This window comes from Impatiens glandulifera, chromosome 4, assembly GCF_907164915.1.
Source record: "Impatiens glandulifera chromosome 4, dImpGla2.1, whole genome shotgun sequence".
NCBI lineage: Eukaryota > Viridiplantae > Streptophyta > Magnoliopsida > Ericales > Balsaminaceae > Impatiens > Impatiens glandulifera.
Genome location: NC_061865.1, coordinates 29,591,446 through 29,616,465, shown reverse-complemented (window position 1 = coordinate 29,616,465; position 25,020 = coordinate 29,591,446). Strand labels below are relative to the sequence as shown.

General features: G+C 29.6%; 1 protein-coding gene across 1 annotated transcript; it reads right to left on the bottom strand.

Moving 5' to 3' along the window:
* Window positions 1–2,721: 2,721 nt before the first annotated feature.
* On the bottom strand, window positions 2,722–8,019 carry LOC124935900 (choline-phosphate cytidylyltransferase 1-like). Its single transcript, XM_047476334.1, has 8 exons — window positions 7,798–8,019; window positions 6,970–7,083; window positions 6,770–6,865; window positions 6,196–6,238; window positions 5,052–5,207; window positions 4,836–4,916; window positions 3,256–3,354; window positions 2,722–3,182 (listed from the first exon to the last, which is right to left on the bottom strand). The coding sequence occupies exons 1-8, from the start codon at window positions 7,941–7,943 to the stop codon at window positions 3,036–3,038; spliced, it is 882 nt and encodes a 293-aa protein (XP_047332290.1). The 5' UTR covers window positions 7,944–8,019; the 3' UTR covers window positions 2,722–3,035.
* Between the last annotated feature and the right edge of the window lie 17,001 nt (window positions 8,020–25,020).

Genomic DNA, 25,020 nt, shown 5'->3' with positions numbered 1-25,020 from the left:
AATTTTAAACTAATAGATTGAATTAGATGGTGATTGGAAGTTTACTTGGAGTTGGAGAACACTCCTTAACTCTTAGGGAAACTTTCTAAACGCCTAAATTAGAGCCTTAAGGCCTTGCTCGAAAATTTCAAAAAATCTAGAAAGCTTGAAGTTTTAATGGAGGATTTTATGTAAAGCTTGATTGAAGGCTTGTGAGTGGATCTCTTGCCTTCAGTTTGTTAAGGGGGCTATTTATAGCCTCCCGATGTCGTTTGTGAAGCAAGTGGATCGGATTCAGTCAAAAATCATCAATGGTGTTTTGTCTGTTCTTCATTCTACTTGTCTGATCAAGTCATGACGATGCCTATGATCGTAGGAGAAATAATCACCATGGTAGGGTGATCATTTCATCTTTCGAATCAGTCATTTTGGTAGACTATCAACAGAGTTCCATCTTTGACAAATCAATGATGGGATGTTCTTATCTTGTTCGTCGTCGCGGGGAAGAAGAAAAACCAGGCGAGAAATGACATCGTTTCAGACTCAAATTCGAACGTGGGACACTTTGTTGGCGTTTCTATCTGAGTTTCGTTCGCGATCGGACGTTCCGTCGCATTTGGCTAACGACTCTGAGGTGTCCGTTTACTGATCTAGTGTTGCACGAAAGTGCTCTTCTTCCGTTACAGCGGGTTACGCGAATGGCTATTGAGCATTGTATGATGATTCAGCGCTCATCCAAAGGTTGTGGCTTCTACTGCAGCGATCCGTCCGAATTTCGGCCACACATGACCACAAACGATTTTTCAGCTTAAGGGTTTGTTTAAAATTAATTTTTCTTTTACCTTTTTAGTTTTACTTTTAACTTACAAAATATTTTTAATAAATATGACATTTATTTTTTTTAATATGATATAGCATGTATTTTAAATTATTCATTTTAATTCATTTTTATTAATTTGGGATAAGATGAGTAAACGCTTATTTTAAATTATTTTTTTATTTTTCTTAGTCATTATATTTTAAAATTTATAAGTTAGGGTAGGTAAAATTTGAAAGCTTAAATACATTAATTACATATTCTCAATTGGGGATTCTTAGTTTATAAAACAAATTAATTTATATAATTTGGCATGAGATTGTTTCAATCATACAATTTTATAAACTCATAATTTTCAAATAGAATTTTAAGTATAATTCAACAAATTATTAAACTTCTTTTATAAATATTAATAACTGTATGATTAAAAAAAACAATATTCTTAATCTTATAAAACACATCCATCACATAATTTCAATTAATATATAATCTTCTTAATCGTATAAACATATTCATCAATTAATTTCAATTAAAATATTTTGTAATAATAACTGTGCACATAATTAGTTTTCCAACACGACCAATCATGAACTTTTATTTAATGAATTAATAACTGAATAATTTAAACTTAAATTGACCAAATAAAATTGCTCCAAATTTATGAAGATGAGATTAACATGGAAATTCTGAATATTGGTTTATATATCTGAAAACACATAAATATGGTATAATTTAACATAAAATAAATAATTATGATTTTATAATTATTTAAATTAACTTTAATTATAATCAACACAAAAAATATATATATTAATTAATTATATACAAACAAGAATAAAATTTCAATTTCTGAATATTTGAATCCTTAATTTCAAATATTATATATATATATATATATATATCATAAAATTTTAAATATTATATAAACTAAAAAAAAATTGTAATCAAGAATTAAACTAATCTTGCAAACAATATTTTTTTCTTACTTCTTTAGGGCAAACATAAAATTTTCTGTTCTCTTAATGAAGTTTATCAATAGATTTCTGAATTCTTAAAATAGCTTAATATCATTATTTGGTTAAAAGAGTTCTGTGTTTTTCTCTCAAAGTTAAGATGATTGTTAATTTTTTAATTATAAAGTTTTAATCCTTAATACTTGATATTAATGCTTATGTCAATCAAATAATAGTAACAAAAATATACTTGAGTATGTATTGTGAATTTTCCAGTTAAAAAACTGAGTAATTTAACTCTTCAAACTGTCAATAACTTTTTTTATTTTCTTTTATAACGAATTAGACTATTTATTTTTAAAAATATCAAAAAATTTAAATTTGATTCACATTAAAAAAAAAAGGTGACTGGGTCATGAGTGCCACTCCCAAGTCAAAGAAAATAAAAAAATAATAATAATAAAGTTGACAAAAAAAACCTTAGAACTAGACTTTCTAATTAATTAGTGGTCATAATGAATTCATTCTGTTCATGATCTTTCTATAATTAAGTATTGATTATTCAAACTAACATAAATTGAGAATCAAATGAGTCATACAAAATGAATTTGCATTTCATTGCAACATGAGATATGAATAAGATTAGAACAAATAATTTACCAAAAGGTACACAGTTTGATTAATAGATGAATTCCAGAACTAATTAATCTTGAGAGTTTGGAAAATACAATTTGAACCTATAATGAACAAAACATTCAGTCTTGCCAAACATGAACTTTCAGTTTCAGTATTAACCTAAAGAACCCCATGTAGTCCAATATTCAATCCATGTGATTCCACTAAGACCTTTATAGAAGAACTATAAGCAGACAATATCCAATCCCTTTATAAAAAGAATATAAATTGTTAAAACAATTGTAACATTGATAGAAATTGGTTCTCCGTTCACCATTAGAACCAAAAGTTAAATGGTGGCACAAAGATGGACATATCATTGACAAGGTGGATAACATAGATAGAAGATAGTGTGTGAAACGGCAACTTAGCACACAAATAAATTTCATAACATTAAGAAACAAGCCAGACTTTCATGTCCCCGATGAAAAAACCCAAGTTCAAAATACATATTTATATCTATAATACTATATTGCTTTTTTTTTCTGCAGCAACTCCATCAACCATAGACAAGCTATCCATGACACAAAGTGAAGTGAAAGTCTAAACTGGGGATTGCTAAACTTGAAGAGGTGAACTTTACCTGAGAATCCACAGAACAAGAATGATTGTTATTCCCAGTTTTCATCTTCATAGTGCTCATTGTCAGTGCTTTCGTAATAATATTTGTCATCATCGTAGTAATCATCATCATCCTCATCATCTGTATTTCCCTTAATCAATAGGCGTTCTTGTATGCTGTCCCTTATGGCAGTTCCCTAATCAAATGCAATAGAATCAGAGAATAAATACATAATCTCTCATGTACAAATGTATTTGGCAGATGCTCACCATTTTATGGCAGCGTTCTTCAAACATTTCAAGAAAACCAGCAACCAACCGATCAGCATTATCCACCCAAATATTGCGGTACTTCTTAACATTTTGTATCTGCAATATCATATCTTCAATCACAATTTGGAAGAGCATACAAAAATCAATAATGCATTATATTAAGTTAGAAACTTAGCCAGCCAGCCCCTCCACCGATGGAAGAAGAGTGAAGTAAAGGGAAAATAACTCATGAAAAGATAAGTGAACAAATATCTGAATTACTAATTATCATTTAGTAAAATTGAAAACTAAGTGTTAAATTACTTGAGTATCTAAAAAAAGTCCTCAAACAAACCAAATGAAATATATAAAGTACTTGTTGTGAGTTGTGAAACTATAATGTCCGGAAAGTACATATAAAGATGTAACTAGATTAAATTCAATGGTTAGAGTTGTCTTTTGGAGGCTCTTACTAGTACTGAATTAAGTTGTTCATAACTTACCGAATGAAGCTAGATTTTTTAGTTTAAATTAAGTTGAATCTAATAATTAAGTAATTTTAAATAACAGTTTTAAGATAAACTTAATTAAAATAAGTACTTAATTATTTAGATTAAGTGATAAATTGTATTAACAAATACTGCCAAATCCAAATGAGGACATAAAAGATAAGGTAAATAGCACAATTTTTATGGACTAGTTCATCAGATGACCAACTCAAATACATTAACTTAGATATGAGTTACTGGCAACTTAGACTGTAATGATATCTAACAAATGTAAACAAGTAAAAATAAAAGTAATACAATCTTCTTTTATTAAACATGTTGGTGGATATGGGAAATAACTTTCAGAAACATAATTAGCACAGCATTATTTCAAAACCATGTAAAAGGGTCTAACAGTTGTCTCCCATTGTAGACCTCAGATGCAAATACAAAGGAAAATGTGATAGACAGGATCATATACTTAGTCTGATGTAATACGAAGAAAGATATCGAATGCATGAAGTCATTATCATTTTCATTTCTGGCCACCATCATTAGCATTGTCTATGTTTGAGTAAGCTCATAAATAAGCCCTTAAAGTATCCGTCAATTTTGGAGTTCTCCCTTACACTGTTGTCTTTTTTATACATAAACCTCCATCTAAAACCCTTTTAATATGAATTATTTTCAAAGGGAAATTTTAAACTGGACTTCTTTTGGTCAAATTCTAAGCCACATATGGCCAGCCAAAATTGTTGTTGGTTGAACCCTTTATTTTGGTTGTGTTCCCCAATTTAGGGAAAACAAGTTTTATTTCTCTATTTAAGTTAAATACGTGTTGATGAGGCAACAAATAAAATGATAAGAAAAAATGACCCTATTTAGCTTAGACTTTGAACAAAAAAATCCATTAAAGATTGTTGGTGTAAAAGGGTTCATATTCAAAACAGTGTCATAGTTGAATTTTCAAAATTGTTGAATACTTTGAGGGCTTATTATGGGTTTATTATTTAATCAAACAGCAGATGAACCTTTCATGATATTGAAAAGAATTTTTACTGAATTTCTATTTAATTCTTATGCATCATAACTGAAGCAATAGTTAAGCACCTTTTCCTCCACTTTCTCTTGATGTTTCTTCACATTCTCTTGCAACTTTTTCAGACCCCTGTTCACCCTCAACCTTTTTTCCTGAACAAAGAAATGGGGAAGCAGGTAAGCAGTAAAGTTAGATAACTTGAAAGTGTACAGAAACAATGATTTGGAAAAGAAAGTTAAGCATATATAAATTTAAATGATTTAAATGTGATTGAAACTAAAGCATGCCTTGACATAGCTAACACCGAGTTCTTTTCTACTGTATCCTCGATCCAAGTTGCGTAACACATATTGGTTGTAATCTTTGACAATTCTCATTATTAAATCTGATGTTGAGATTCCTTCTGTGCGTTTGGTCTCCTTAAATTTTCCAATGGACTTGACCTGAAGGGGAGAGAAATTCATGTTAACAACACATGACACAACAAAGTACTATATTCAATGAGACATGAAGGGAACTTTGAGGCAAATATAAGTTCAAATGTACAAGGAAGAAATACTATATTCAATGAAACATGAAGGCAATTATTCCAAGAGATCTCCAATTAATGCCCAATGTAATAATATACCTTTGGTCTTGCAAGTAATATTAATGACAACAATTGGTGGGTAGCTTAATATTCTTTCAAACCAAGTGATATTTTAACAATTTTGATAAATCTCATGAACCATTAATATTTAGTAACCTCTTCATGACCAAATTGTATTACCATAAGAAGTCTCAGTCTCGTTTAGCTTAGTGGTAGATAACATGGTTCATGCCACACGGTCGTGGGTTCAAGCATTCACAACAATTTTTATAAAAATATATTACCATAAATGTTCCATACTAACTAGACATTTTATTCCATACTAACTATAACTATTTTTACTATAAATGTCCTCTAGAATATACCTGTGTTGCATTTTATGTCTTTCCTTGCACTTAGTTTCTATTTTGTACACATTATTGTGTCTTGCTTGTAGACAACCTTCTTTCAAATTAAGTTCCTTTCTAGTAAACAGATAATGATTAGGCCACTTAACATCAAAGTATGAACTTCTTTAAATAAATATCCATTAGAGCATAGATTCATTTTTATTTCATTAGTATATAGTAGGAAATAGTGAGATCATAATTCATAGTTTTACGAGACAATTTTTTCTTTAACTAATTGCTATGTATTATGCATGACCATCAAATTGGTCATGATAGTTACTATGTATTATGCATGGAAACAAAAATTAAAGAGACCTGATTGAAAATATATACTAGAATAAAACTTTAGAAGCATATAAAGCAACCATAGCTCTGCAAGTAATAGTTCCTGAGATGCCCATATGAGGATTAACTAAACTTCACAAATACTAGTAGTTGGTTTCTTGAACTCACAAACTCATAAACATCTTTCCCAGCACCACTTGTATCAGCATATCTTGAAATACATGCAAAGAGAAAGTGGTTAGCAAAATTGACAGTGACCAATAAGATAGCACATTTATGAGAGGACATGTATACACTTAAAAGGAAAATGACAATACAAGGCACAACATAGAATAGTATCAAACAACAATCAATTTCCAACAATATTGGGGAGATATCGCAGTTACATTTATATAGGATAGAAAGGAATGGTATGGAAGAAATAGCAATTTACACTTGTATTAGCATAAAATAGCTAGAAAATATGAGCTAAATAAATATATATAGAAAAAGAAAAAATCATCTTCAAACCTAGGTCAAGTAAAATTCTTTTATGTGTCGAAAATTTTTAAAAGATTGTAAAGATTAAGTGGATTCACAATTCAACTTTTATAACCATGAAATTTTGTTAACGATGCATCCAAGTATGGAAGGTATGTGAATTATAACTTATAAAAGAAGAGAAAAAAAATTCGAACAAATAACAAACTTGTAGAAAGAAAATAAATAAAATCTTATGTTGTATTGGACAGGTGAACCTTACGGAAGAGAGTCATGAGCAACATAATCAATTTGATGCTTATCCATGAACTCTTGTGTGAGCACCCAAGGTGCGTCTGGAATAACTTCATCTACCCACCTGAATAAGCACATCAAGGAAACCTTTATTACCCTCAAAGTGAAATTAATGGCAACCCATAAATGTCCAGAATGAAATTTATGGCCAGTTTCAAGAAAACTAACTTGCAGTGACGAAGAGATTCGTAGCGCTCCTCTTCTGTCATGACAGTCTTGCCTTTGTACTTGTGAGTAACTTCATCATTGCAGCATCCCACAAGCAGATAGGAATTTGGAAACCTACATTAACATTGAGATTCGAGGTACAATCATATACTTGCTAACTGTTAAGATTTGGTTACACTGATTAACCATCATAATAGCCATACATAGGTACCAAGCTAACACTTTTACAGATAAACACAATCAATCCTCACCTATGTTACAAACCTTATAGAAGCAGTCATAAATCTAGAGATAAAAATGTCAATGTCCAACCAACATACCTAATAGACCATAGTTTTAGTGAAGCTGCAAGAATAGGAAGCCAAAGGAGACAAGATATACAAATTCGTAATATAGCAATACGGTTCATGGCGCTACAATAGTAACAGTGTGGTTTGTGACATTATATACAAAACAGAAATGTAAATATAGAGTCGGCATCACTAGGATCACTGAGTTCTAAAACCCAATAGTTCAATACCCAAATCAACCATCTATTCCTATAGCTTCAGAAGAAAAAGGTTGTCAGGAGAGAAGTTATCGGAATTATTGGCATGAACAGAATAAATTTAGGTTTTTTGAAATTGCAGGGCCAGTCACACCAAGAGAAACATCTAGTTGATGTTTAGCCCTCCATATGATATATCAAGGAAGACCAATAATACCAAAATGATCACTTAGTCAAAACATGGATGGGTAGACACGCAAAAAACAACAGTCTCGTGTGGAATAAAACAAGATAAATACAAAGTATTCGAATGATTTGAGAGGAAAAGGAAAGGAATCTACGATTTCTTAGCTTGCTCGAGTGATCGGGCATGTCCAAAGTGGAACAAATCATATATGCCATCTGCATAGACCCGAATAGGACGGTCCTTCACAGGTTCATCTGCTGAAGTGTTGTTGCAGTTCCTCTGATCATGATCCACGTCCATTCCCTCAATTTCTTTGAACAGAAAAAATTCGTCCAATTAGGTTTTCCCTAGCAGCGGAGGTTCGGCAGAACTCAGGCTTTGGGGGAGCCTCCTTCAATGGTAAATTGGCGTTTCTGCTGTATCTGATAAATATCATTGTGGCCCTCATTGTTTCTTATGCCAGTTTAATTTCCCTCAAATTATGGATTTGATTTATAAATTGGTGTTTTTCTATAAATTTTTCATTCAAACTTGTTAAATGAGCTCAAAATAAATATATTAATTATTTTTACTCCAACATTTAAGGTGTTCTCTCTATACACTTGTGAGTTTATTTTTTTTTAAATTTGGTTAATATGTAAATTTAAATTTTCTTTATTTTCCTATAAAATTCCCTTTGAACTTTTATATTTATTAGAAGTGATCTACTCAAAGAATTGATCAAGACAAACTTCACTTAGTATATATAGTTAATTATATTTTGATCTGAATCTACCATATATATGTAAACATTTAATATTTGTTATTGTTTTATATTTTATGGATGGCTTAGTAATTTATTTAAATAATTATTTCAGAAAAGTTGATTAATATTGTGAATTTTTAATTTAAAATATATAACAAAAAAAATATTATTATTGAGGTGTTGAAAAATAGTAAAGGACTAATTAATGAAGATGTATAATGGGATACCATGTTGGCATGAAGGACCGCATCAATATTTAAAATATTAAATTTGAGGGTATTATTAGGGGGAAATTTGACGAAATAACCCTGATAATAGGCTTATTTCCAAATTTAGCATAGGCATGATAAAATTTTCAAAATTAACCTTTTGCCATGGGTAAAAGACAATTCTACCCTTAATTAAAAGTTTGGGTTATTTCTGTTTCTTTTCCTCTCTCTCTCCTCATTCTCTTTCAGTTTCTCTTCGACCGACTCTTTGGTTTCCTTTCTCTCATTTCAGTTTCTCTCATTTTAGTTTTTCATCCCACGATCCAAGTGAAGCAACGAAACGAAGGAAGCCGATCGATCAACTCCCCGAGGCAACGTCGGAACGCCTTCATCATTTCAGGTGAGTTATGCCCGTTTTCCATCGTTTTCTGCTGAAACGGAAGATTGGTTTAGAGTTTGGGGTTTGGTTTAAGATTTTAAATGGTGGCTGAATGGTTTAGGGTTTAATATAAATCTGTCGTAGTCGTTGCAAGCGAAAATGCATATGTCGCAGGCGAAAATGCATCTGTCGCAGACGAATATGCATCTGTCGCCTGCGAATATGCATCTGTCGCCTGCGAATATGCATCTGTCGCCTGCGAAAATTGCGCATCTGTCGCCTGCGAAAATTGCGCATCTGTCGCCTGCGAAAATTGCGCATCTGTCGCCTGCGAAAATTGCATTTGCATGTGTTGAGTTCTTGTTGTTGAGCAAAAAATGAAGTAAAATGTTATTGTTCTTTGTGTTTTGTCAAATAAAGTATCAATTTTTTTCTTTGTTGAACCCTGCTTCCCAGAAGAAGTACAGTGATACAGGGAGAAATGTCTAGCGAAGCATGGGGTTGACAGGCCGTCAATGGGAGATGTTTTGTGGAATTTGGAGTACGCTCTCTAGCTTGAGGAAAACTTCATCGGCTCTGACAGAACCGAAAGACAACAGCACGAACCATATTCAATGAATTGCATTGAATCCTTCACCTATGGAGGCGTTTGATAACAGCAGCGCAAGTAGGGTGGAGGGTGCGAGTTATGGGGAGGAAGATGTGGCGACAAGTGCTATTTTCTCGCAGCTAGTAAATCCTCGTGAAAGATAAATGTTTTTGCTCGTGACAATTGGGTGCATTTATACTTAAAATTTGTTCTTTCTTTCTTATACTTTGATAATAATATGATTGAAACAATATGACATGAGTAGAACATAGTAGAAGAATTTGGATGCATCTTTTTTCTTTTGAATTTATGATTGATCTTTCTTTTGTCTTCATACTCGCTACAAAAGGAATAGAGAAACTTTTTTTAATATAATCATCATTTAATATAATCATCATTTAACATAAATTAAACTTAATATGTCTCTATTTTTTGGTAACTTACTCAAATAATATAATATATGTTTTATTTATTTGATAATTTATTTTAACAAAAATCTCAAGATCTTAATAAAGTCCAAGACAAACACAAATTACATCCCACAACATAATTAACAAAAATATAACAAAGTTGGCATAATCCATCTTCTTCCCACGACAGAATACAAGCGAGATGAAGCTACTTGACTTTCTTCTTCTCCTTGATTGACGATGAAGATGATACAACACCAATTCTGTAGGGGTCGATATTGTAAGCGTACTGCTGAATAATGGCGAAAAAACCCATCTCCAGACACACCAACACATTCTGATATATTCTCATTCTTTGAAGAACTATCATCAAGAATGAACATACAGGTCGAATCACAACAAACTGCCATGTCCACTGCTTTAGAAGCTTTAACGATTGGTGATTCAACCGAACTGTATGGGGCTGCAATCAGTATAAAAAGAACCACATCTTTGAAACAGATTAAACAAAATCCTCAAAAACTACACCCAAAAAAACAAGTTTTACTCACCTGAAAGAGAGTCATTGGAAACGAGTGGTGAATTTCTATTCCTTTTACCCCATCTGGAACTATGTTCCAAATAGCTATACATCAACGCCATAAACTTAGTAATCACCTGCATTTATAAAAACAACAGAATAATCTCCCATTGGAATTACAAAACCCTTAAAAATGTTTGGTACTATATACTTACCAAAGTTTCATAGCATTCCTTGATTTATTCAAAAAAAGTAAAATAAGAACTGCTCCATGTAAAATGTAACAAACCAATGTAGGAAACAACAGCATATAAAGGAACCATGAGAATGATAGCCAATATAGAATTATGTTCCTTTGGTTCCCTCCAGCATAATATATGTGTCAAGACTAATTTAGTAGAAACCAACAGTGTAACAAGTTGTAATATAAGTCATTTGTGTTGGATGCATCTTTCCTTAATAACTGAGAACCTGCATTACAGATTTGAAACTTCAACCCTTAATAACTAGATTTGTTGTATTATTCTCGCGGTAGATTTCAGAAAATTTCATGAGATTCTAAATCTAGAAGTTAGAAAGAAAAGTGTATGATCAAAATAACTAGAATTCCGAGTAGAATCGCGCAAGCAGCGAAGGTTATGAACTTCGACAGGCGAAAAATGATTTTTTCGCAGGCGACGGATGCATTTTTCGCAGGCGACGGATGCATTTTTCGCAGGCGACGGATGCATTTTTCGCAGGCGACGGATGCATTTTTCGCCTACGACGGATGCATTTTTCGCCTACGACAGATGCATTTTTCGCCTACGACAGATGCATTTTTCGTCTGCGACAGATGCATAGTCGTCTGTGACGCCTACGACAAATGCATATTAAACCTTAAACCAATCATTCACCCCCCAAAACGCTAAAACCCTAAACTATTATTCCATTTCAGCATTCAATCAAGGAAAACGACATAAAAATGGACATAACTCACCTGAAATGATGAAGGCATTTCGGGGCGTTGCTTCGGAGAGTTGATCTATCGGCTTCCTTCATTTCGTTGTTTCGCTTAGATCGTCGGGAGAGAAACTGAAATGGGAGAAACTGAAATGAGAGAAAGGGAAACCAAAGGTCGGTCGAGAAGAAATCGAAAGGGAATGAGAAGAGGGAGGAAAAGAAATAGAAATAACCCAAATTTTTAATTAAGGATAGAATGGTCTTTTACCCATGGCAAAAGGTTAATTTTGAAATTATGCCTATGCTAAATTTGGGAATAAGCCTGTTATCAGGGTTATTTCGTCAAATTTCCTTTATTAGGAATGGTGAAACAATGGGTATTAATTCATTTGACCCTTTTAAATTTGTATATTTTATTCATGTAAAATTGATGATGAAAATATAGTTAATAAAAATACAGATTTGGTCTTGGTTGAAGAAGTGTTTCAATTTGGGAAAAGAAAAGGTCTTAAAGGAATTTTTCTCAACAACAAAACAAAACAAAAATAAAATGAGATAAGATAACTGATACTTCCAAATCTAGATCTGAACTTGAGAGTTTATGATACGCTCAAAACTCTTTGAAATGCTCCATCACAAAAGAAGGATTGACAGAGAAGGCTTAAAAGGTCAAATAAGTCCTTGGACTTGGAGAGGTTATTTTAATCAGGATTATTTTTTTTATTTTTTTTGTTATAATGGCTATACAAGTTGCGAATATCAAACACAATTTGAAGGTGTTGAGAAAGCTTTCCTAAAAAAAAAATAATAATAAATATAAAGCCCTAATAATAAATAAATAAATAAATCCCTAGAGGATTAAGTCAGTCTAATTGTTTTGACTTGTCAAGGTTCTTCCTTGACAATTCCAGTCCTTGTAAAAGCTCAAAAAAGGTCCTTTTTAGTTTGTTTATCAAAGATGAACTTGTTTATTTGATTTGGACTATTATAAGTTAGGGTAGATGTTAACTTTTTACACCATATGTTATAATTTTAAAATAATTTTGAGGCATCAAGTTTATTTTTTAAATTTCATATGCGAATTATTTACACGACATTACAATAAATAATTAGTTTGAAAACGTTTTTATATAAATCAAATTCAAAAATAATTAAATTCCAAATTATTTCAAATAAAATTCAAAATGTACAAATAAATAGATAAATAAATAAATGAGTTAAATGAGAATTATGATTAATTTTATTTATATTTTCTTTTAGGAATGAAAAAAAAAGTGTTGATGGAAAGTGGTCGACAACCATAGCAGGCAGTCCCAGACCACCGCAGACAGCCAGCCACAGGCCCACAACTAGCGAGACGAGGAACCCAGCGGCCAGGCCAGACGCCCAGTTAACCAGGCGGGTTGGCCTGGTCAACCACGCGAAAGCCCAAGCTTGAACTCCCATTACGCGCCCACCGCGCACCTACGACATAGAGATCACCCTCCACTTGTGTCTTCTTCCTCACGATGTTGGTGGTGATCTAAACTGATAAAAAAATCATATTTCTTGAACACTAAACCACAAGCCTGGTTGATCTAACATTTTTTTATTTAATTTATACAAAATATTAATTTTTTAATCAATCACACATCATCGTCACATTGTTTAAAATAATTTTCAAAATACTAAAATATCTTTTTAATTTTAAATTTATTTTTTACCTACTAAATATTTTAATATTAAATTTTAATGAAAAATTATTCTTTTTATTTTATTTATTTTTTATTAAGACTAACAAAAAAAAAAAAAGTATATATTAAAATTAGTTTATTAATTACTTTTTACATTTCATATTTTATTTAATAAATTCATATTTTAAAATAAATTCAAAATCAAACAAAATTTTATTATTAGCATGTTTTTTTATTTATTTTATTTTTGATTGTACGAGAGCAATACTATAGAAAAAATACTAAAGGTTAAGGTTCATTAATGCAGCAATAAATTTGTGGGGCAATTTCTCAAAAACTATTCACGGTATTTGGTTCAATATATCTTTTATACTTCTCGTCTTCCATGTAATCGTTATTAGTAGTCTCAATTCTTTCTTCATTTCGATGTCTATCAAAATTAATGGGAATTTCTTTTTTCATATTTCTCCGAATAAAAGTATGCAATCCCGCAGTTGCATTAATAATATTCAATTGTTTTTCAATTAAAAATCCTCGAAGAGAACCCAAAGAAAATTTTATGTGTCATTTGTTTTTCCAAATTCTAAAAGTTTTCTCAATCATAGATCTGATGGACGAGTGTTGTTTATTGAACGACTCTTTTACATTATATGATTGTTGTTGTTCTAACAAAAATTGATGTGTATAATATGACCACGGCCAGCTCTAAGAAGACCCAGAATTTTGGGCCCTATATAAATTTAAATTTTTGGACCTTTAAAATAGTAAAAAAAATTAAAAATTTTATTTAATAAAATAAAATATAAATAATTAATATATAATAGGAGACTAAAAAGAAGATAAAAAAATTATTTTTATAATATATATTTAATATTAAAGGAGAAAAAAGAGGAAAAAATAATATTAATAATATAATATTATTAAATATAAAAAAAAATGGTCATATAAAAGTGGGGGGCCCTATGTAGGTTGCCTTACCCAGGGCCGCCCTGGGTATGGCGATATGGTGTCATGTAACCAACCATATTTATTATAGCATGCATCAACTAGGTAATATTTACCTACCAAAATAATACATAAGTTTTGTTACATATTTTATTTTACAATTGAAACAATGAAGTGAATAACATACCTGGTATTGGATGCGGAAAACCATATATTGGATTGTTCCAAACTTTGTCAAGGATCAATGAATCGTGCATAGAACCCTCAATAGAAGCGACAAAATATGTAAATAACATATTGTGGTCACATATCGCTATAACATTTGTAGATGTATACCCAGTTCGACCACGCCAATTTAGTGACTCGCTTGCCTTAGAATGTACTCGTACATGAGTGTCATCAATGACACCAATACAATTATATTAAAGACAAGACATCAAATAGTATTTTATTAATAATATATAAAACAGAGGAACCAATATTGTTAAACGTGGAAAATGACAATTATTTATCTTAAATAATTTTCAAATGTTAGTTGTGGTGAACTTGACATATACTTGTGTTTGATGGGTTACATCTCGTCCGTGTATAGTTGTATTAATGATTTAAATACATTTGATACTATTGTAGACATCGTAGACATCGAATGACCACAAAAGACACTTATTGCTCCCATACTTCCATCATGGGCAAAATACACCAAATTGATTAATACTTCCTTTTCATTTGAAATTTTATGTCCACCAACTAAGTTGTAATGTGTTACACAACGAATTATCAATCAGCTAACACATTCACAATTTATTCTTATAGCTCGAAAACATGAATTATCATTATTCATTAAGACTTGTATAATTTCAGCACCACGAGTGAAAAGATCTTTAGGTAAACGTTTAACTTGCTCATTCAATAAATAATGTTCCGCAAATGTTGTAAAACAAATTGCGACCAAATAATTTATAAAATCATCATTAGATAAAGTACTCGTGTCAATTTCATTTAAATTGTTCATTCTTTCTAATTTTGTAAAACAACCCAACAAAGAAGAGAGAGATGTGTTATGATTTGTGTAGAGGAAAATATGGCCATAAAAGATAGACGGATTTATGTTTTCTTTATAGGGTAAAAACTCAATTATTGTTTTTATTTTGTCCATAAGATAAAACAATATATGTACTTATTGTTGTTTGTTTATTGGATAAAATTTTAAATGTACATATTATCTCAATTATTATGTATTTTTGGTTCATAGGATAAAATGATGTATGTCCTTATTGTTGTTTGTCATTGGATTAAATTATGTATGTACTTATTTGTTATTTATTCATAAAATAAGGTGATGTTTGTACTAAAAAAAAATAAATTGGATAATAGAATGTTATCATTTGGGTAAAAGAATGTTATCTTAAAGATAAAAACATGATTAAAAATGTGTATTATACCCATATATTTTATGAATGATTAGTTTGTGAATTGATTTTTTTAAATTATATCAGTCCTTTAATATATCATCATTATTTATTATAAATTAATTTCAAATAATCATACTCTCATAACATAATATACTACTTAAAGTAAACTCATCTTCATTTAACAAAATAAGCATACACTTTATCATTACTCTAATAAAGGTCATCACACAAATAAAAACGATATTAAGGTTATATATACAAAATATAATTATAACATATATCACAAAAATAAGTCATAAGTTACCAAAACTACAAGAAATAGAACTATCAAATCAATGTTGAGTTGGTGGAAAATTTAGGTCATCTCCAATGTTTGTGTGGTTTTGTGCGGAAGTTGAGTCAACAATATTTGCAACTTTAAGCTCGTGCTTGATTCAACTCCATCTTTGTTCATTATTTTCAAGATAGTTTTAATAAAGTTAGAATTCAAGAATATGAGATATGTCATATGTGATTGAAGGTTTCATACCCACGTTTGAAGGCATAGTTGTCCAAGCAGAATATCTAAACACTTTTTTATTAGAGTATGTGAAATGATCGAAGGAGAGGACATTGAATCGGAATCTGTCCGGCGATATTGTGGCGACGATTGCTGTTGCATTTGTTTATTCATATCTAGGAGATGTACAAATACTTTCTCAAGTCTTTTATTGGGGAATCATTTTTTTTTCTTTTACTCCTCCTAGATGAACACATTGCCCTTTTTTGACCACTAGAAATGACAATAGATTTCGTTGCTTCAACACAAATTTCATCTTGAGGGTCAATGAATTGATTTTCTAATGACTTATCAGAGTCACTTGATCCCTCTTTAAAAATAGATGTAAATGAAAGAGGTTCAAAAGAAGAGCGAATATAATTACCATTTGCACGGTCACCAGTAAAAAGACGTTCCAACAAAGCATAGTCTGAATGTCTTTCCTTTATATTGATACAAAACTTTTTTATTTTTATAGAAAAAATACCAAAAATATTAAAATCTAAAAATTATATATCTAAGAAATGTTTAATCCAAAAATAATTATCCGAACATAGTCCCACCAGCTATCGCTCGCATCAATCATATTCCGTATCTCATCCTGGGCCAGTTTAGAGTGTGTCCCATCGTAATTCAGACCAAAGGTTTTTTAGTACGAAAGTGGTTCTTGAATTGCTTTTTCATATGATATAACATAATGAAAAAAATACAATGAATATATTGCAAAAGTCTAGTAGTTAGTTTTGTCTTTAAACTTTCAGAATTTTTTTATTTCAATATATATAGTACACAAAATATAATTCATTTGAATATTTATGTAAAAGAAAACATTGTAAAAAATTAAAATATGTAAATACTAACCTATATTAATAGATAAGAAAACAGAAAATTCCTATAATTTCAAAACTCCAACAGACTAGGGACAATGGGTACCCGTATATCGAATACCCATGGGTATTCGATGGCCGGGTTCGGGTATTTTAAATCGGGGTCGGGGATGAAGACTAAAAATGATTACTTGATCGAATTCGGGTTCAGGAATAGGGAGTGTGCAAAACCCAAACTGATACCTAAAATATTAATATTAAATATATATATATATATATATATATATATATATATATTAAAAATTAAATTGACTTTTCAAATTTCAAATCAATACCATCATTATAAACTTAAATTAAATATATTAATTAATTAGTTATAACAACACTTAACCACTCACTCCCCACGCCATAATTAATTTAATTTATATTTCCCATGACTCTTAATTTTTCTTTCTTTAATAACAAAATTTTTTCCTCTCTATTCATTTCTTATTTTCAAGATTAACATCTCTTGTCTCTCTTTTGTTTCAACATTTTCTCTAATTTTTGTTGAATTTTATGTATGTATATTGTTCAACTTTTACAATATAACTATACAAGTAATAATATTTTTATATGTATTTTTAATATTTAGTATTTAGTATATTTAGAAAATAATTAATAAAAATTTATATTTTAATCGGGTAATGGAGTACTCGTCGGGTATCGGCTACCCGACGAATCGGGGATGAGGATACAAATAGATATACCTGTCGGGTTTAGGATCGGGAATAAGTAATAAAATAAAAATCGGGTTCGGGGGTGGGAACTTCACTACCTGGCGGGTAGGGTTTCCCATTGTCATCCCTACCACAGACCATATCTCCTTGTGTTTTCATCTCAGGAAGAACCGTATATTAAGAAACATCTGAGAGCAAAAGGAACAGATGAATACTACACAAATCCTAGCATCAGTAAATGTTTCACCATGAAAGTGTATCTCAAATTATAAATCAATCATAAGCAACACAAACCCTTTCCGTACAAGAGACTGTATTCCATATAAAACATCCATATTTGATTGATTCCAAAAGATAGATAAAAAAAAAAATGGAAGTACTAACATGTAGATAAATTTAGAAACACTTCATTATTCATATTCGTTTTGAAACAGACGAAAGAAGAAAGGTTGAGCGGTGATTAAATCCTTCGACATAAACAGATGAAAGAAGAAAGTTTGAAGAAAGTTTGATGGTGTTGTGGTGAGTAAAACCTTTGGTGGAAGGTAAATATAATTTATAAACCTTTGTAACATTAATTGAAGTAAATCTTAAGATATAATGAAAATTGAAGATACAGTATGAATGTGAGAAATAACAAAAGTTCTTCAAATCTGTTTAAGGAAATAAAGAAGAAATGGAATGTAGGAGGAATTGAATGAAAATTAATGAAGATATATAGAGACGTATTGATGAATGTAGTGAGAAATGACTAAAGTTTTTCAAATCTTTAAGGAAATAAAAAAGAAATGGAAGGTAAGAAGAATTGAGTGAAAATTAATGAAGATACATATAGACGTCTAAATGAATGTAGAAGAACCTGTGTAACGAATGAATTGTTTTATTGGGGAATGAGAAAATGAGAGAAGGGTAAATGGGGAAATATATACATTATTATTTTAATGGTTAAATTAGTAAAATACGGCATTTTTTAATAATTACCATAGTTATTTCAATAACTCGAATCCAAACTAGGCCAAATGACTTGATTCAAGAAGGGAAATGACCATGATGACATCGTGATCATTTCACGCGGGTCGCCATAGGGGCACAAAGACCTGCTTAGTCGAATTTGACAATTGAACAGGCCATAAACTACTTTTCGTTGAGATTGCAGACGTAGGCTGGACGACCCAGGCCGGGATGGCCTTATCAACTTGATGAGGACAATCCGCGTGGGAGGAGAGCTGGAGGGAGAAGAAAGGTAGCCTGAAAAAATCTGCCATTGTTGACTTTTTGGGTTTTTTTTTTATTTAGTGAAGGAGGACTTTAAGTGTTATTCTAATAATGCTAATTTAGCTTTATTAGGTTAGGTTATTAGAGGCGATTTCAATCAATTGTAAGCTCTCATTCCAACTATAATACAAGTTACAAACAAAAATTAGTTTACACACATTTGAGTCTTTGTTGTTATATAATGCATTGTTTTTTGAATTTTTAAATTAAAGAGTTTAATTATATATGTTATATTTTTTAATTGTTCATTTTGATAATTTATTGGACCTCTTTAAGAGTTACCATGTGATTTAATAGAAACGATGTTGATGTTATGCTATAAACAAATGTGGTCATAATCATTTTGAACGGTTACCAATAGATTTGGTCTCCAAAATTATGTATAAAACTTTGTCTCAAGCACTTGAGGATTATCAATATTATATTGATGTAAGTATTCACTACACTATCATGAATTAAAAAGAATATTTGAAACATTAAAAAAATATAATGTTCAATAATTGCACATACTTCAAACAAATTATTATTGTTACAGTTGTAAGATTTTAAAGGCGATTTGCGGTCATAATCTCGACTTGTGGAATTTTCATCGCCGAATTCCAAATTTGACGTGTATGCAAGGTAATGCACTCCTTGCGTTTGGTACGGGTGGTTGTTAAAAATACCAACAAATTTGGAAATACTCGTTCGAATGACAATTTATTAGGATATAAGATTTAATTTATCTTTTTTATTTTACATTCTCTAATTTCGTTTTATGAAAATTATTTTTTTATTAATATATAATTCAACATGTCTTATTTTTCCTATAAAATAAGATATTTTAAACCACTCTTTCAATTTTTATATATAGTCTTTTATAATTATAAAATAATTTATATTGAATAATCTGTTTTAACTTAAATTTTTTATTTTAATTTTAATAGTTTAAATTAAATCAAACCAATAATAGAATTAGTTGTCATATCTTTCATAATTAATTTTATATAAATATATTTTTTTTCACATAATTTTTTCCCACTATTTATATTATATATATATGAATATATAATTTATATGACTATTAATTAAAAAAACATCACTAAATTTATAAAAAAAAATTAAAATTATAAAGATGAATAAAAAATATTGCAAATTCATGTTTATATGTATATAACAATATTTGGTTCATAAAAATTTATTTCATAATTTTTTTTCATATATATATATATATATATATATATAATACATTACATATTTATTTATATATATATAATTTATTTATAAATATTTCATTCAATTTACTTATTATATTATGAAATAATTACTAATAATTAATTTTTTTTCTATTTTTTCCTCTAATTATATATATTATATATTTTATTTTCTTATAAATATACTCCTTTACTAAATTAAATAATTTATAAAAATTTCGTTTATATTCTTCCAGTACAACGTATGATATCATACTAGTTATTTAAATATATACAAGTTAATAATAATAAAATAATTATTTTCTAATAAAAACACAAAAATATTTCCTTAGGATTTATTTTATTTTTGTACTAACATTTTATTTCTTTTACATGTACAATTTTTTGAGTTCGTTATCGTCTACATGTATTAACATTTTTATTTTAGACTTAGGAGTCATGACATAGATACATGCCTTGAAACCTTGGAAACAGTATAATACAAAATTATACATACGTTAAATCTTAAATTTATCACATTTGAACATATGAACTATTTTTCTTTCCTAATTTTTCAAAGAATAAATTATGTGACGACTCTAAAAAAAATCAAAGTTAGTCTAAATCGATATTTTTAAATGCAATATAGTCAAGCCTACCATTTTGGTTTCTTGTCTTACTCGAGAGGAGGTGAGTTATAAGGCGTGATTATCGAGTAATGAAAATCCTTTATCGAAAAGGATCGATTTTTTGATGTTACATTAATGTTGTATTTATATTATTATTAGATTGTAAGTTTAAGACTTTTATTTATATATATATATATATATATATATATATATATATATATATATATATATATATATATATATATATATATATATATATATATATATAATTTTAGTCTTATTTTTTAAATTTAACTGTTTTATATTTAGTTGTGAGTCAACCTGAAAATTAACCATCTCATTGTTACCCTAAACAAAACCGGATTGTAAGTTGTGTTGAAAATACCTATAAATTTAATAAGACTATGTTTATATATATATATATATTATAATATTATAAAATTAAGCACTTTTTATACATTTGATCATTTTAATAAAATATATAATTAATTAAAAAAATTATAATATAAAAAAATTATATTTACAATTACATTAGTTCATTTATTGAATAAATAATAAAAAAATAATTTATAAATATAATTTTTTTTTCTTTTAATAAAATCGTATAAAATTATAAAATCAAACTTATTTTTATAAATTTAAAATCATAAGGGTGTGCCTAATCTAAGAGTTTAATTAGTTAAATCAGAAAATATCACTCAAATAATTAAAGTGATAAAGGTTTCATTGAAATTTTAATTCATATCAATTTCAAAATTATCTAAAAGTCATACTTCCTTAGCAAAATCACCCAATAAAGCTTATTCATATTCCAAATTTTGAGCAGTTTTTTAGTTTTAAAGGATTTTGAATTTAGTTTTTGTCTTAGTATTTGATTAATGAAAGGATGATTTATTAGTGTAGAATATTTCCTCTAGCAACAAAATGATGGAATATTGGATTTTAAAAGGACAAATTAAAATCTCATTTTTATAATTTTCCAGCTATCATAGGAGAGTAAATGGTGGTACTCGATTGAGTTAGATAGGGATGAGAATGAGTACTCATATAACTAATACTCGTAGATATTGATGGTCGGGTTCAACTATTTTAAATCTGGGTCGGGATCGAGTCCGAAGATGGGAAGGAAGAGGTTCGGGGTCGAAATGAAAAATCTACGAAATTAAAACTCGATACTCGACTACATTAATATTAAAAATAAAATAATCTTTAATGTGTTATTTCACCTTACACGTAATGACAAATATCACAATAAATACATTATTTATTTTATTTTTACTCACATTTCAATCAACTTTATAAATTTAATTATTTATTTCTCTTTCTCATTCTTCATCTTTAATATTTACTATTTAACTTTTTCATTAATTTTGTTTTCAATTCTAATACCAATAAAGTTATTATCTTTTTCAATATTTACGATAAAAGTATTGGGGTAACTAATGTTTTCAATTTTTTTTTTAGATTTTGATATTACAAAATTTTAAATTATTTATTTTATATTTAATTTTTTTCAACTTCTAATCTTATAAATATTTAATTGCATAATGGAGTACCCGGTGTATTAGAAATAAGAATAAAAATAAAGATATCTGTCAAAATTGAAGTCAGATAATAAAATGAAAATCAGATTTGGAGACAGCGGTATGATACATCTTGTCGTCCCTAGTGTTAGCTTTGGACTCAGACGCATTGGATGAGACCTCATGTAAAGGTCAATGTTCAGATAGATTATTTGAAAATTACTTTAAATTTTGTTGCAATTTATTTGTTTTCTCTTAGATGATGATGAACTTGGCGGATAGTTGGAGAGAAACAAACCCATAATGTGATTTAAAAAATATACATTAGCCACTAAGTAACTAGTATAATTATTATTATTTTGTAAATGATTGAAATATATACATAACTTAGTAGGTAATTTATTATTTTTGGTTAAACTTCAGTATAGTACTACCATTGTATAGTTCTATCAAAAAAATCCGTTAGAACATTTAATTGTTAGATAAAATCCATTGTACAGAGTTTTGAATATTTTAAATAAAATAATTAAAAAGGGGGAAATTGTTAGATAAAATTAGATCGGTTATATAGAACTTAACCAAAACAAATCTCTTGTGCAGGAACAGTTAAAGAATTCAACCGGTTAAGTTACTCAACCGGTTAAGAAACTCAACCGGTCAAGCAACCCAACCGACCAAAAACCTGGCTGAACAAGAAGACAAAACCGGTCAAATCAGAAGGTCAAAATCAATGAATATTCGGCCAATCTGAAGTTATGGAAAAACTAGAAGCCATTCGGTTAACATAAATAACCGACCAGTACAAATAGACACTTCGAGTATCTGTTGAGGATGATACCGAAGGGACAGACTTTAGCATTGCCATATTCATACAAGTCTGAAGATAATCTGCAGGCTGCAGAAGATCGTCCGGCAAGATCTTTCCACTCCAGGATAAATCAGAGGCGCAATCCTCCAGGTATAGGCAACTGTCCAACCGACAATTGTCATATTGAGTAAAAGACAAACCTAGCCGGTTTGACATACACACTGAAGCCTAGACCACCAGGTCTGAATCACTGAACCTCTGCTCAACCAATCAGATTCAAGGAAATGAAATGTGACCGTTGACACATTTCACCTATAAAAGAAGGAGCTGGAGAGGGGTAAATACAGTTCTAAGAGATTTCAACTACCCAAGTTTTGATCGTACGGTTACCAAGCTCAAGAGCATAAGAAACAAGTCAACTAATCCTACCAACTACAAGCTCTAAGATTTATTACAAGTTTATTTCTCTACAAGGTTTAGAGCCTAAGTGCTTATTTGAAGAGTGATTACAATTTCGGTTAAAATTGTACGAGTGTTATCGAGCAGAAAATAAGTCTCGATCGGATTGTGTTTGTGTATTTCTTAGTGAATATCCTTCTCGCAGTTTCGAGAGGAAGGGGTGACGTAGGAGTTTATCTCCAAACATTCATAAAAACCTGTCTTGTTATTTACTTTCTGCTAGTCTTACATTCTAACTGATTCTACCTAAAACCGACTTAATGAGTTCCAAAACCGACCCACCCAACTCCAAAACCGACTTCATCCAAATCTGATTCTGCCTATCTTGTGTGTGTGTGCTTCTTCAACCTGAAACAAACCACTTTCGCACTTGAACTCGGTTCAAGGGTTTGTGACAGTTTGTGTAGTATTGAAACCCCGGTGTTAATCTCTAACCGGATTAACCACCAACCTTTGAGTGAGACGCGCAAACCGGCCAGACCCCGGTCCGCCAGCCGCGAGCTAGATCCTAACATAATCTCTGTTTCTTTTATATTTGATTGCTACTATTTAGGTTTTTTAGAGTCGATTGTCATCTTTTAATCATATCTAAGGTTTATCTAGCTTATTAGTTAAATCAGAAAATGTCACTCAAATAATTAAAGTGATAAAGGTTTCATTGAAATTTTAATTCATATCAATTTCAAAATTATCTAAAAGTCATACTTCCTTAGCAAAATCACCCAATAAAGCTTATTCATATTCCAAATTTTGAGCAGTTTTTTAGTTTTAAAGGATTTTGAATTTAGTTTTTGTCTTAGTATTTGATTAATGAAAGGATGATTTATTGGTGTAGAATATTTCCTCTAGCAACAAAATGATGGAATATTGGATTTTAAAAGGACAAATTAAAATCTCATTTTTATAATTTTCCAGCTATCATAGGAGAGTAAATGGTGGTACTCGATTGAGTTAGATAGGGATGAGAATGAGTACTCATATAACTAATACTCGTAGATATTGATGGTCGGGTTCAACTATTTTAAATCTGGGTCGGGATCGAGTCCAAAGATGGGAAGGAAGAGGTTCGGGATCGAAATGAAAAATCTACGAAATTAAAACTCGATACTCGACTACATTAATATTAAAAATAAAATAATCTTTAATGTGTTATTTCACCTTACACGTAATGACAAATATCACAATAAATACATTATTTATTTTATTTTTACTCACACTTCAATCAACTTTATAAATTTAATTATTTATTTCTCTTTCTCATTCTTCATCTTTAATATTTACTATTTAACTTTTTCTTTGATTTTGTTTTCAATTCTAATACCAATAAAGTTATTATCTTTTTCAATATTTACGATAAAAGTATTGGGGTAATTAATGTTTTCAATTTTTTTTTTTAGATTTTGATATTACAAATTTTTAAATTATTTATTTTATATTTAATTTTTTTCAACTTCTAATCTTATAAATATTTAATTGCATAATGTAGTACCCGGTGTATTAGAAATAAGAATAAAAATAAAGATATCTGTCAAAATTGAAGTCAGATAATAAAATGAAAATCAGATTTGGAAGATTTGGAGACAGATAATAAACTAATTAGCGG

Coding starts and splice junctions, on each gene's coding strand:
- LOC124935900 (XM_047476334.1), bottom strand. CDS start 7,943: ATGGACGTGGATCATGATCAGAGGAACTGCAACAACACTTCAGCAGAT. Junction 7,084..7,797: donor CTCGAGCAAGCTAAGAAATC/GTAGATTCCTTT, acceptor ATGTTAATGTAG/GTTTCCAAATTCCTATCTGC. Junction 4,917..5,051: donor TCGGTGTTAGCTATGTCAAG/GCATGCTTTAGT, acceptor TTCTTTGTTCAG/GAAAAAAGGTTGAGGGTGAA.